Source organism: Corylus avellana, chromosome ca3 (assembly GCF_901000735.1).
Source record: "Corylus avellana chromosome ca3, CavTom2PMs-1.0".
NCBI classification, from domain to species: Eukaryota; Viridiplantae; Streptophyta; class Magnoliopsida; order Fagales; family Betulaceae; genus Corylus; species Corylus avellana.
Window position 1 is genome coordinate 33,483,009 of NC_081543.1, and position 12,533 is coordinate 33,495,541.

Below are 12,533 nucleotides of genomic sequence, written 5' to 3' on the forward strand. Positions count from 1 at the left end.
TTCTTTCAAGTTTCAAGTTGAGCAATGAAACAGTCCAACCATTAATTATCGTACCTTAGTGGTCTTAATGATATATTAATGTACTTTGCCCTAAAACAGGTCTAGATTAATTAGAGTATGCAATACGGTCTTGATCTCGTCATGTAAATTTGAATCTGTCAACTGTTAACAACATTTCCAAGCAATATAAGTTAACCATCATTCTTCTTTTTCTTTTTCTTTTTTTATTTTTTATTTTTTATTATTTTTTTTTTGACATGTCCACACAAGAGGGGGGAGGGGGATTCGAACTAGTGACCTCCGCTTCATTAAACGTGGTCCCAGCCTATTGAACTATCTCTTGGGGACATCATTCTTCTTTATATATACTTAAAATACGTCACATTATTTATTCATTGGGAAATGTATGTGATAAATTGTTGTAAAAAAATATTATTATTCCTTCCATTTTATACGAAATGACGTGATGTACGTGTATGTTGGACATTAAAAAAAAAAAAACACTTAGAGGTCTTAAAAGACGTTAAAATAACCGTTTTAAATGAAAGAGAAATGGATGAGGTGGAATAGTCCAAGATTTAATTTCAGAAAGAGAAATATTACGCGTTCTTCTCATGTCCTTTTCCCGTCCAGATATCCACCAATGCAGAGAAGATAAAAATTTAGGACTATTGAAAAAATTGGGTTCACAATTTAGGAATATTCCACCACGCAAATGGGATTCAATTCAAACGACTAACCGTGGAGAGAATACATAAATAGAGGAGGCCAGGAGAGACAGCTCTTGTAAATAAGCCAGTTTGCGTCAAATGGATTTCACTTTCTTCGCCATAGTTTTGTTACTTGCACAAGGGGCAACAGCAGATGTTGAAAGGGGCGTTATAGGGGCGATAGTAGATTACAGCTCTCGCTTCGGCAAGGAGCAGAAAGTGGCGATGGAGATGGCGATCGAGGATGTTTATTACGACAAGACAGGCCAAAGTTGTGGTTTGCACATGAACACTTCTCAAAGGGAACCTTATCAAACAGTTGTTGCAGGTATGTAGATACATATATATGCCGCCTCTTTTTCTCAACTAAGTCATATGTTAAATGAGCATATGATGATATTTCCTTTTACATAGTTATTGCATGCCAAGATCATCCGACAAAATCTAGGTGTAGACATGTAACTTTGAACATCTTGATTTTACAGCTTGTGATCATGTTGAACAACTCCAAATGGTTATTTTTAAAATAGGAACTATCACTCACAGGTAAGGCTGGCAATTTTGACATGACCCGATAACTCGACACGAAATTACCAAGTTTGGGTTTAATTTAAACGGGTTTGGGTCATAAACGGGTCAGCTCGTTTATGACCGGTTTATTTTGCTCTTGACGGGTCGTGTCGCGGATCACCCAAGGGTGACCCACCAGACACGATTAATTTTTTTTACTTTTTTGTTGTTTACCCTTAACGGGTTTAGGTCATAAACGAGTTCATTGACCTGTTTATGACCCGTTTACTTTAATAACGGGTCAATTGGCCCGTTTATGACCCGACTAATCGCTTCTAATATAAGAAGATTCTCCTAGACCAAAAACTTGACCTAGAACTCAGAAGCTGACGAATCAAGGTGCTGGAATCGAGCAAGTTTGATCCTAGCAGTGCTGGGTTCAAACTTTTCTGGTCGGGTTCGATCCTGATAGGCGAGGTTCGAACCTGACCAAGTTTGATCCTAGCAGTGCTGGGTTCAAACTTTTCTGGTCGGGTTCGATCCTGATAGGCGAGGTTCGAACCTGACCAAGTTTGATCCTATGCTCGTCAGGTTTATTCCTAGGCTGAAGCGGTTCGAACCTGAATTGCAGGGACTGTTCTGTCCTCATTCCAAGCACTCCAGAAACCTAGAACAACCTATCCCAGCCCTAGGGAGACTCTTAAGGGTTCTTAGATTGCTAAAAGTCCAACCCACATATCATCTACGACTTCAAACACCGTATCCAAACATATTCAACACTGTTGTGAATACTTTTGCAACCCAAACAACATGTGCTATGAAATCCAACGATCAAACATACCTAGAGAACTTATCAACACACTCCTAGGTATTGACCTAATGTAAAACTTACATGCAACAGAATAGAACGCATCAAAATAATGTTTCTCTCACATTGTGAGGCTTAGAAGTACTCCCAAATAGATCTTTGGAACTGTAGAATTTCGTTTCTTCTCTCAAACCATACACCGACAGTCTCTGGGAACCTTGAAAATTGTGTAGAGGGGCTAGGGTTAGATTTAGGAATAATATATAGAGTTTAGAAGTTGCTTGGAGGCTTGACAACTCTAAAAGTCTCATTTTCTCGCGTGAGGTTTGTACATGAAAAATGGGGTTTATAACCATAGGGTTTCCTAAACCCTAAGATTGAACCTGGGGGATGAGGTTTGATCCTCCCCCTAACAGGTTCGATTCTCCTGGCCAAAAACTGGCCCAAAGATCATTTCCAGTCCAAAAATCTGTCTCGACCAAGCTCAAATTGATCCCAACTAACCCTAAGGTCCAAATTACTCTATCTCTTAACTAGGGTTAGAATCAGGGTATTACACTTTCACCTAAGTTAAAACGAGAATTCACAAGACCATTCAATTTAGCATAAAATTTATCAAAGATCTCATCATCTTTCATCATAATCTCTTCAAATTTAGAAGTCAACATTTGAAGCTTTGAGTGACTTCTAAAATATCTTATGCTTCCGGTAAAATTTCCATGAAGATGGCATTTTGTCAGTTGCTATTCTAATTACAAGCACTTTTAATGTGGCATTTAAAAATCATTCACAACACAGTCAATCACCAAATATTATGAAAGTTGTAATACAATTAACACATGAATTTAGTGATGAAATGAAATTTTTTTTTGAAGAAATCTTCAGACGTAAAACTACTATGGGATAGCCAAAGCCAGAAAATCAATCAATTATAGAAGAATAAAGAGTCTATAATTTGTTTACACTTACAAAACCTTTGTAGTTGATACGCCCTTGTACTAGACAAGTAACCCACTTTCTCCTGCCACAGTAACTCTTCTAGAACCTCTAGATAATTCTTCTACTTGTAATCCCAGAACTCCAAAGGCTAAAGGCTTTTTTTTGAAGGAAAGACTTGTGTGGTTTAACCAAAAGAACCCTAAAAGAGAATTATCTTGAATTCTCTATGGTTAAAGAACTCTCTCTTAAAACGCTAAAATATAGCCTCATAGTCTTTGGAAAATTAATGTGCATAGAGATGCCTATTGATAGAGTTTCTAAAAGCTAGGTTTAATTCAAGAATTTGGAGACCCAAATAAGAAGATTTTAAGGTGGTGTTTGAACAGTACCAACCCATCGTTCGAGTAGAACTTGGTTGAAGCTAGTTCTTGACAAAGTCGTTTGGGCGGCTTAGTGAATGTTGTACTGAACGGACGTCTCTAGAACTTTGGCGTTCAAACTAGGATTCGAACGACACTCCAAACAGACTGCTTTGAAATGTCTTCAACTAGCAACCATTTTGACAATTAAACGAACGAACCACCGAACGTTGCTTATGTCTTCTCTAATGAAGCATCACATTCGGACGGTTTAACAAACAGACAAAAGAAAGACACTCTCAGGTTCTTCCATGATGCATCCCATTCTGGTGCCTCGGCGAATGGCCTAGCGAACGAACATCCTTGAGGCTATAACCATTCGAATCCTTCAACAAATACCCTAGCAAACACTCTCTTATGTAAGTCATTTTATTCATACTGTTCAAATGGTTCCAATAAATGGAGGCCAATTTACACCTAAAAATCCAAATTGCATCCAACCTTATAAGTTTAACATATTCTAACAATTTGCTTATTTGGATATAGAATTCGGCAATCTAAATCATAACAGTGTATTTTCAAAGAGAAACAACTATGTACTTCTTGTAATGGAAATAGGTTCACAAACTTTATTTTTTTGTTATTTCATATCATAATTTCATGGTAAGGAATAAGGATGCATAATAATTCATTGTACAGAGTTGTAGGATCAAGTTCTAGGAAGTCATGTTTGTTATCATAGTAAAACAAGAAGTCTCTCGTGCATAAGTTATCACTTCTCATAAATTTTCAGCTTGGGACCTTATCAATAAGCAAAAAGTGAAGGCAATTCTATTACCACACACATGGGAAGAAGCTTCTCTAGTTGCAGAGATTGGTAACCAAGCTAAAATCCCAGTTCTTTCTATTGCCGACTCAACTCCCCTTTGGGCAACAAAGAGGTGGCCCTTCCTGCTTCAAGCTTCGCCAGACCAGAATGCACAAATGAAAGCCATCGCTGCAATTGTTGACTCTTGGGAATGGCATCAGGTCACTATAATATACGAAGACATTGACTCTTTCCGCAGTGGAGTCATACCTTATCTTATTGATGCCATACGAGAAATAGGAGCAGAAATAAGCAATCTTGTAGCCCTCTCACCATTTGATTCTTCTTCATTGTCTACAGAGCTTGAAAGCCTTAAAGGTGAACAATGTAGAGTATTTTTGGTTCATCTGTCCCTGCCATTGGCTACGCAATTTTTTGTGAAGGCTAAAGAAATGAATATGATGGAGAAAGATTATGTTTGGATAACTACAAATCCCTTTACAAGCCTTATCCATTCCCTCAACGCCTCCATCATTTCTTCCATGCAAGGAACTATAGGTGTCAAAAGCTACTACCCCCAAAAAGATCCCCATTTTCAAAACTTCCATACTAGCTTTCGTAAAAGGTTTAGCTTTGAAAATCCAGAAGAGGACAACCATGAACCTGGGACTTCGGCTATGCAGGCCTATGATGTTGTACGGACAGTGTGTTTAGCAATGAGGGAAAGAAGCAATGGCGACCAACAATTGTTAGATAAAATTATGCTGAGTAAGTTTAATGGCTTAGGTGGCAACGTTCAATTTATTGACGGAAAAGTAGCTCCTACACAAATATTTCAGATCATCAATGTGATTGGAAAGAGTTATAATGAACTTGGGTTCTGGTCATATGGAAAGGGTTTCTCAAAGACAATTGATAAGAGAGCTCAATACAATACTTCTATGAGCAGCCTGGGGCAGGTGTTTTGGCCAGGTGGGCCTCGAACCACTCCAAGAGGATGGACTCCTCCCTCAAACGCTAATCCATTGAGAATTGGTGTGCCGACCCGATCGAGTTTCAAACAATATGTGAATGTCGAACTTGATCCCTTAACAAACATTACAAATTATACAGGATTTGCAATCGATCTATTCCAAGAAACCGTTGCAAGCTTGCCATTCTACCTGCCATACAATTTATCTCCCTTTGATGGAAATTATGATGAAATGGTGGAGCAGGTTTATTTAAAGGTGCGAAGTTCTCTACTCTTTTTAACTAATCAAGTCATTATTTTTGGCCTTGATGGATATTGTTCATTAATTGCTTACATGTTTATTGAGCCATACATTACTGGATGGTTGTGTACATATCCAGGCATGTAGCAAAACTTAAGTTCTTTATTTTTTTTGAAATTTTTCTACTTGCCCTAAATATAATACTAAAGTATGGAGCTTCCCAAAATGGGGTATCAAAGATTCCAAGGTTGCTTTGAATTCTTACATTAGTCCATAAAAATTTATGATCCTTTAAGGTTAATACCTCCGTTCTCATGAGGACTGAGTTCCCCTAAAATTCCTTTTAAATTTGAGATTCTCAAATTTATAAATCTCAGTTGTACATCTCATCTAAGCGTCTAAAATAAATCATGTTTCATAATTTAATGAGAAAGCTACTAAACCTACTTTTCCTTGAGGGTGGTTTCCTCATTAAATTCTAAAACATGGTTTATTTTAAAAGCTTAGATGGGATGGATGAATTTAAGAAACTCAAATTTAAGAAGAATTGTAAGGGATCTCAATCATTCTCAAACCATAATACAACAAAGTCAACATAGCAACCTCATGGATCTATTCAATATATACATCCATTAATATTTAGCTTATTAATTAGCTGCAGGATTGTAAACATTTATTTTGCTTATAATTATAACTTTCCAATGGCTAAGAAAATATCTCATAGCAACATGTTTAGAGAAACATATATCCAAATGATAAACTGTCACTTTACTTTTTACGTTAATTTTGATTTTGATTTTTCTCTCAAGTAGAAATTTGATGCGGTAGTTGGTGATGTGGCCATAGTGGCGAAGCGATATCAACATGTAGAATTCACTCACCCTTACACAGAATCAGGATTGGTAATGATAGTTCCTGTTCGCACACAAAACAGCAACAGAGCATGGCTCTTCGTGAAGCCCTTCACAAAAGCCATGTGGGTACTCGTAGGAGCCATCAGTGTCTACAACAGCTTTGTTGTGTGGTTGATAGAGCGAAAGCACCGCCCTGAACTCAAAGCTTCCTTTTTCATTCAAATGGGTGTCGTGCTTTGTTCAGCCTTCACAACTTTATTCTCCTTACAAGGTAAAATTAAATTTTCTTTTGTCTCTGTTAGGAAATTAATCCTATTTCCCAAGACCCGTGAGATGCGAAAAATAAGAAGAATGCGGAATAACAAAGATAAGCAATCACACACGACACAAAGATTTAAGTGTTTCGGCTTAACAAGCCTACATCCAGTGGCGGAGACGATCCGGAGAAAATCCACTATCAAGATGTACAAACTCTTCTTTTGCTGGAACAGATGGCGGCTGATCTCTATTTTCTTCTCTCACTCTGCAGCACCCTTTTTCTTCTAATCACTTGTTTTTGGCTCCTCCAAAAAACCACCAAGAAGAAAACACCCTTGCTGCCCTTGTACCTCCTTCTCTCAAATTCTCTCCTTTTTCTCCTCCCTTTGGTGCTTCACGTTTTTGGCACACACAAATTTACCTTGTGCTTTGTTCCTTATATAGAAGCTTTAACTCTCTTTTTACATATTGGTTTAGGACTTCTACTGTAAGTCAAACAATGAGTCCAATAACACATAGTAGAAGGACTCTAAAACAAACTTAGACAGAAGTCTTCTAAACCCAAAAGGAGTAGAGAGCTAGTAGGGCCCATGTGTGATGGGTGGCAAGTCACACCTAACAGTCTCATATATTTTCATTGAATATATGGCTAGTTAATATCACTTTATTTCAGGCGGAAAACTACGTAGCAATCTATCACGGATGACAATGATGGTGTGGCTATTTGTGGCACTGGTCCTCACGCAAACGTATGTGGCTAACCTCACCAGTATACTCACGGTGCGACGGCTTGAACCCACAGTAACTGATGTTGAGTCCCTGCGGAATGGCAATGCAATGGTTGGATACTGTATTGGATCATTTGTGGAAAATTATTTGGTGGAAGTCTTGAACTTCCACCGGAGCAACATCAAGACTTATGACTCCGTCCAAGAATATGCCGACGCACTTAGAAGCCATAAAATAGCAGCAGTCTTTCTTGAAGCTCCTTTAGCCAAATTATTTCTTGCTAAATACTGCAAAGAGTTTATCACATCTGGACCGACTTACAAAGTTGGAGGATTCGGATTTGTAAGTATTTTAATTTGCCAGCTTTCCCTTTCCTTTTCTTTTCCTAGCAAAGCAATGCAACCTGCAGCTGTTTTTTTTTTTGGTGTTCTTTTGTTTTTCTGCAGCTCTTTTTGTGTTTTGCCGCCTTTTTTTTTGTATTGTTTGGGTTACCATTTCCCAACCTTTTTGTGGACTGATTTGAAAGTTGAGACTTTTGTAACCGGTGTGTTTTCCTCGTCAATAGATCTTATCCTGCTCTTGGCAATGCTCCCCTTGCAACAACCAATTACTGCATGGAGCTTCTAACGATGCCTTTTTGCCTTTCTATACTGCTTTGTGCGGCCTTTACAGAGGGGCGGATCCTTTTTGATTCTATTGCCTACCATTTTTGTACGTATTGTCTTTTCTGTTTGGGTCTTGTTGGGGAGGGAAGTTCATCCTGTTTCATTTGTGTTTGTCTATGTAACCCTTGTCCCATTATTGAATAGCGAAAAAAAAAAAACAAAAACAAAAACAAAAACAAAAAAAAACAATCCAACCTTTTTGATATATATATATATTGATAAATTATATTTTTCATTGGTTGTGCGCAGGTATTTCCGAGGGGTTCTCCGCTGCTTCCTCATGTAACTAAAGCACTACTAAACGTATCTGAGAGTGGCAGGTTACGATATTTAGAGAACAACATGATTGCATCTGAGAAGTGTTCAGATGGGGAGTTGGTTGATGAGATGTCTAGACTTAGCCCTAGTAGCTTTTGGGTTCTTTTCATGTTTACAGGAAGTACATCAACAGTTTCTCTTTTGGTCTATGTTGTCTGTAACAAAAGGTTTGGACATAAAATCATCCGGAGACTCGCGTTGGTTGTAATGAGACGTTGGTGGCATCATGATCAGAAGACTTTCCCTCGTAAAGTGCATGATAAAATATAGTGTTTTTAATTGTGAGCTTGTAAATATTACGTAGTTGAAAGAACATTGTACATTTTTCAGAAGGATTTCAATCCACCTTAGATCAGCTATTCTTGACCATCCCATTTTGTCTACTTGATCAATGGTATATATATTGGGTCTTAATTGGTTTTTTTTTTTTTTTTCATATTTTTTTGCACTAGCTTATAGCACAAGTTTTTCATTATAATTTAATTTTAATATTTTTTTTTCCAGTAACGACTTAGAAAATTATAACCAAATAATAATAATAATAATAATAATAATAATAATAACAAATTAAAAAAAAAATGTTATAGAGAAATTATTTAACTTCAAACAATAGTTGATTTCTACCTACCCTACGGTGAATGTTCGGTAGCTTGAATAAAAACAAACATTAAACAATAAAAAAAAGTCATAAAATGCTACTTGTTAATTACAGATTTCTCTACCCTAAAATCATTTTAGAGGAAACTTTACTTAACCTTATGAACTTTTATTGCCTTCACAATCATCATCCTAAAGTTAAAAAAAAATCTTAATTTTATATATATCAAACTTTAAAAATTTTGCAATGTCATCCCCCCGTAAGGTTTTAGGGTTAAATCGAATAAAAAATGCATGAAATGACCTTTATACCGTGTAAAATTTATAAAATTAAAAAATTATCTTAATTAAATAATTTCCTTTTTTTTTAATAAAAAAAAGGTTATTTTGAGAATTTTCAAGGTATCCGTTAGAATTTAACAGTAAATCATAATGGATGAGTGACATTGCAAACTTTTTTAGGGTGGTGGATAGACTAAATTGAGAATTCTTGAAATTTAGGAGGGGTTACTGCAGCAACAATAAAAGTTCAGAGGGTTTAAGTGAAGTTTGCCCATCATTTTATATTATTAAGTTTTGGTTATTTTTCAATGTACTTATTATTAACCATTTTTAATAAAATATTGGAAATTTATTGAACGTTTATGCATCCAAGTATGAACCTGCTTGAAAGTTTTGGAATATTGAACAATTTTAGCCATTCCATAACGTCCATTTAGGCCACGCTTGGTTTGTGGAATAGACCCTTGAAATGGAATGACTATTCCTATGAAATAGTCATTATTTTGTTTAGTAGGGGTCTATTCCTAGAAATAACTAATCCCTTAGGAATATTTATTCCTCTAAAAAATTAGAGGAATAGCTATTTCAAATACATTTTCCGAAAAAACCATATATATATATTTTTAAAAAAACAAATAATTAAAATAAAAAACATAAAAAATAAAGTGGGTGGCCAACCACCCATGACCATCGCAATGGGTGGTTGGCCACCCACAAAAGAGGCATGGGGTGGTCGCACCACCCCTGGACGCCTCGAGGGACCACCCCCACAGGTTGTCTAGGGTGTCTGCGGCCACCCTCATGGGTCGTCAAGGGTGGCCGCGGCCACCCCGAGGGCAGTCTAGGGTGGCCGCAGCCACCCTCGACCGCTTATGTACGTGGCCAACCACCTACTTTATTTTCTATAAATATATATTTTAATATGAGTTGAAAAAAAATAATAAAATAATATGAGAATTTTTAGTAATTTTGATTCAATTCTGATTAAAGCATGTGTGTTATTACCAAACTACGGAATATGAATAACTATTTCATTCCGCTCTCTTCTATTTCCAGTAATAACTGTTCATTTTCCTAATGGAATACGCATTTCACGAACCAAACGAGCCCTTAAAATTTTAAATTTTGGTTATTGATGAGGTAATATTTTATTTTTAGTACATTATTTATGCAACATGACATAGCAGAATCATGCACATTGACAAACAAAGCTAGAGTCACAACTCTTCTCAAAACCAAATTTTATTAAGGATTTAAGGTAAGGTAAGGTATATATATACACTCCCAAAGTGTTTCTCATTGATAATCAATAAAAATAATAATAATAATAATAATAATAATAATACATCAACGCTATGCTGCTAGGTCACCTATAACATGCATTTAATTATAGTAAAAAATAAATAAATTATAAGCCTAATAGAATATTGAAACAAGTCGGTTTACAAAAGCTGTCACAGCCAGTTTGAACTGAGAGACTTACCAATTAGCTACAGGTAAAAATATTTCAGCCTCTCCTAAGTTCATTTCAAACTAAACTTGGGACGACGGCTTCTATAAGCTAGTCCTTGATTCAGCCTGTCCCAAGTTCTGTTCGAACTGAACTTTGGACGACAGCTTGTGTCCAACTTTTCAATCTCCTCTTTGCATCCCGCTGTGACCTAGTAAGTGTTGGAATTAGAAAAAGGTTAAGAAATATGACTTTGTGACTTTGTAGATTGGTGGAGAGACCCAATCTACTATGACACTTATTAAAAAGTAAGCTTAAAGAATATAGAAAATTTGAGAAAATAGAGTAAGTGTATATGAATTCTAAATGGAATTAGGAACGTTTTGACAAGACAGTGGATTATAGGCGAAGACTTTGAAGTCAAGATGAAAAATGGCTTAGGAAGAAAGGGAAAGGAACCATGAATAAGGGATAAGAAACACTAACGGCTAATAAATAAATATTTCCAAAAAATGACAAAAGATAACTTAAGTAATTTTGTAAGTCACTCTGTGTCACTCAAAAAATGAGGTGGCTTTTTTTATTTTTTATTTTTTGAGAAAAAGTGGAATAATTCATTCATAAGAAATATAAAGATAATTAGAGCCAAAGCTCTACAAAGATAAAGCACATTGCTCTAAGATAACAACATTGGAAATACAATATGGAATTTCCTCAATCCAAGCTATCTGTAAATGATCTAGAGGCCTCCTTCGCCAATCCATGGGCAGCGTAATTCACGTCTCTTTGGACATGGCAAATCTTACATTGTCTAAGAGACTGCAAAACTAATTTAATGTCCTCCACAAACAGCTTTCCACAGGGCAATGTTCCTTGTGCGATTGGATCCCTCACCTTTGTGTTGTTCTTGAAGTTCCTTCTCTAGGTGGTAGACGCTCCTCACACTAAATTTCCCTGTAGCCGTAGCATGCCAAATCAGTTTGTCCTGATGGCGGTAGTGGCTTAAGGGGATGATGCAGATAATCTCGGCCTCTTCCTCACAAAAAATCTCCCGAATAAGTGTAGTATTCCATTGTATAGGCCCTTCCATAATTAAATCGCTCACTGTAGCATTCTCCAGCAAGATTGTACAAGGTGAATGGACAGTGAACGTGATAGGTTGTGGAATCCATTTGTCACCCCATATGGCAACAGACCTTCCATCTCCAATTCTCCACATGAATTAGCTTTTAAAATTACTATTTGATTAAAATTCAATAGTGATCAATCATAAGTTTAATGGTGATTTTAAGAGCCACGCCATTATTGGAGGGACACAAGAGTGTCACAAGAGAGACTTGTAACATTATTGGTAAATATTTGATAAATACCTGAGTTAAATGCGCACTTTAAAATTACTCCCTCACTTTTTAATTTGGGAAAACTTCACTGAAGACCCCCGAACTTTCACCTATTTTGAAATACCACCACTGAAGCAATCTCTCAATTTAGTCCGAACTCAATTGCTCTCAATTTGGATCCTTACATTGAACACAGCCCGTTAAAGAAGGAAATTCAAAAAAAGACCAAAATATCTCCGATTCTTGTTTTTTTTAAAAAAATAAAAAATAAAAAGATGTTTTGGAAGTTGGAATTTTATACAAAAGTCAGGGGTATAAACGTCATGTGACGTTTAAAATCTGACGGAGGGGTCCAAATTGAAAGCAATTGAAAGTTCAGGGGACTAAATTGAAAGACTTTGAAGTTTAGGGGGAGTATTTTAAAACGGGTGGAAATTCGGAGGTCTTCAGTGAAAGTTCCCCTTTTAATTTTGAGTGTTCTCAAATTCTAAATAGGTCTTTTGGTTTTTTTTCCATCCAATTTCATGACGTCCGGTTAATGCCACATCGGCATTTTTGTCAGTTCACTTTAAAATATTTTTATTAAAATATAAAAAATAAATGTTAAAAATAAAATATTAAAAAGAAGAAGAAAAAAAATAAGTCAACAAGGGGTATCCCCACCGTTGGCCACCCCAGCAGTGGGTGCCCCC

General features: G+C 36.4%; 1 protein-coding gene across 1 annotated transcript; it reads left to right on the top strand.

The window, feature by feature from the left end:
- The first annotated feature begins 809 nt into the window (after nt 1-809).
- LOC132174463 (glutamate receptor 2.8-like) lies at nt 810-8,442 on the top strand. Its single transcript, XM_059586116.1, has 5 exons — nt 810-1,038; nt 4,120-5,363; nt 6,161-6,473; nt 7,134-7,531; nt 8,104-8,442. The coding sequence occupies exons 1-5, from the start codon at nt 810-812 to the stop codon at nt 8,440-8,442; spliced, it is 2,523 nt and encodes an 840-aa protein (XP_059442099.1).
- Nucleotides 8,443-12,533: the final 4,091 nt, after the last annotated feature.

Bases quoted from the DNA above. Each gene is read 5' to 3' on its own strand.
- LOC132174463 (XM_059586116.1), top strand. From the start codon at position 810: ATGGATTTCACTTTCTTCGCCATAGTTTTGTTACTTGCACAAGGGGCA. The intron at 5,364-6,160 runs GTGCGAAGTTCT...TCTCTCAAGTAG, and splicing joins TGGAGCAGGTTTATTTAAAG to AAATTTGATGCGGTAGTTGG. The intron at 6,474-7,133 runs GTAAAATTAAAT...ACTTTATTTCAG, and splicing joins AACTTTATTCTCCTTACAAG to GCGGAAAACTACGTAGCAAT.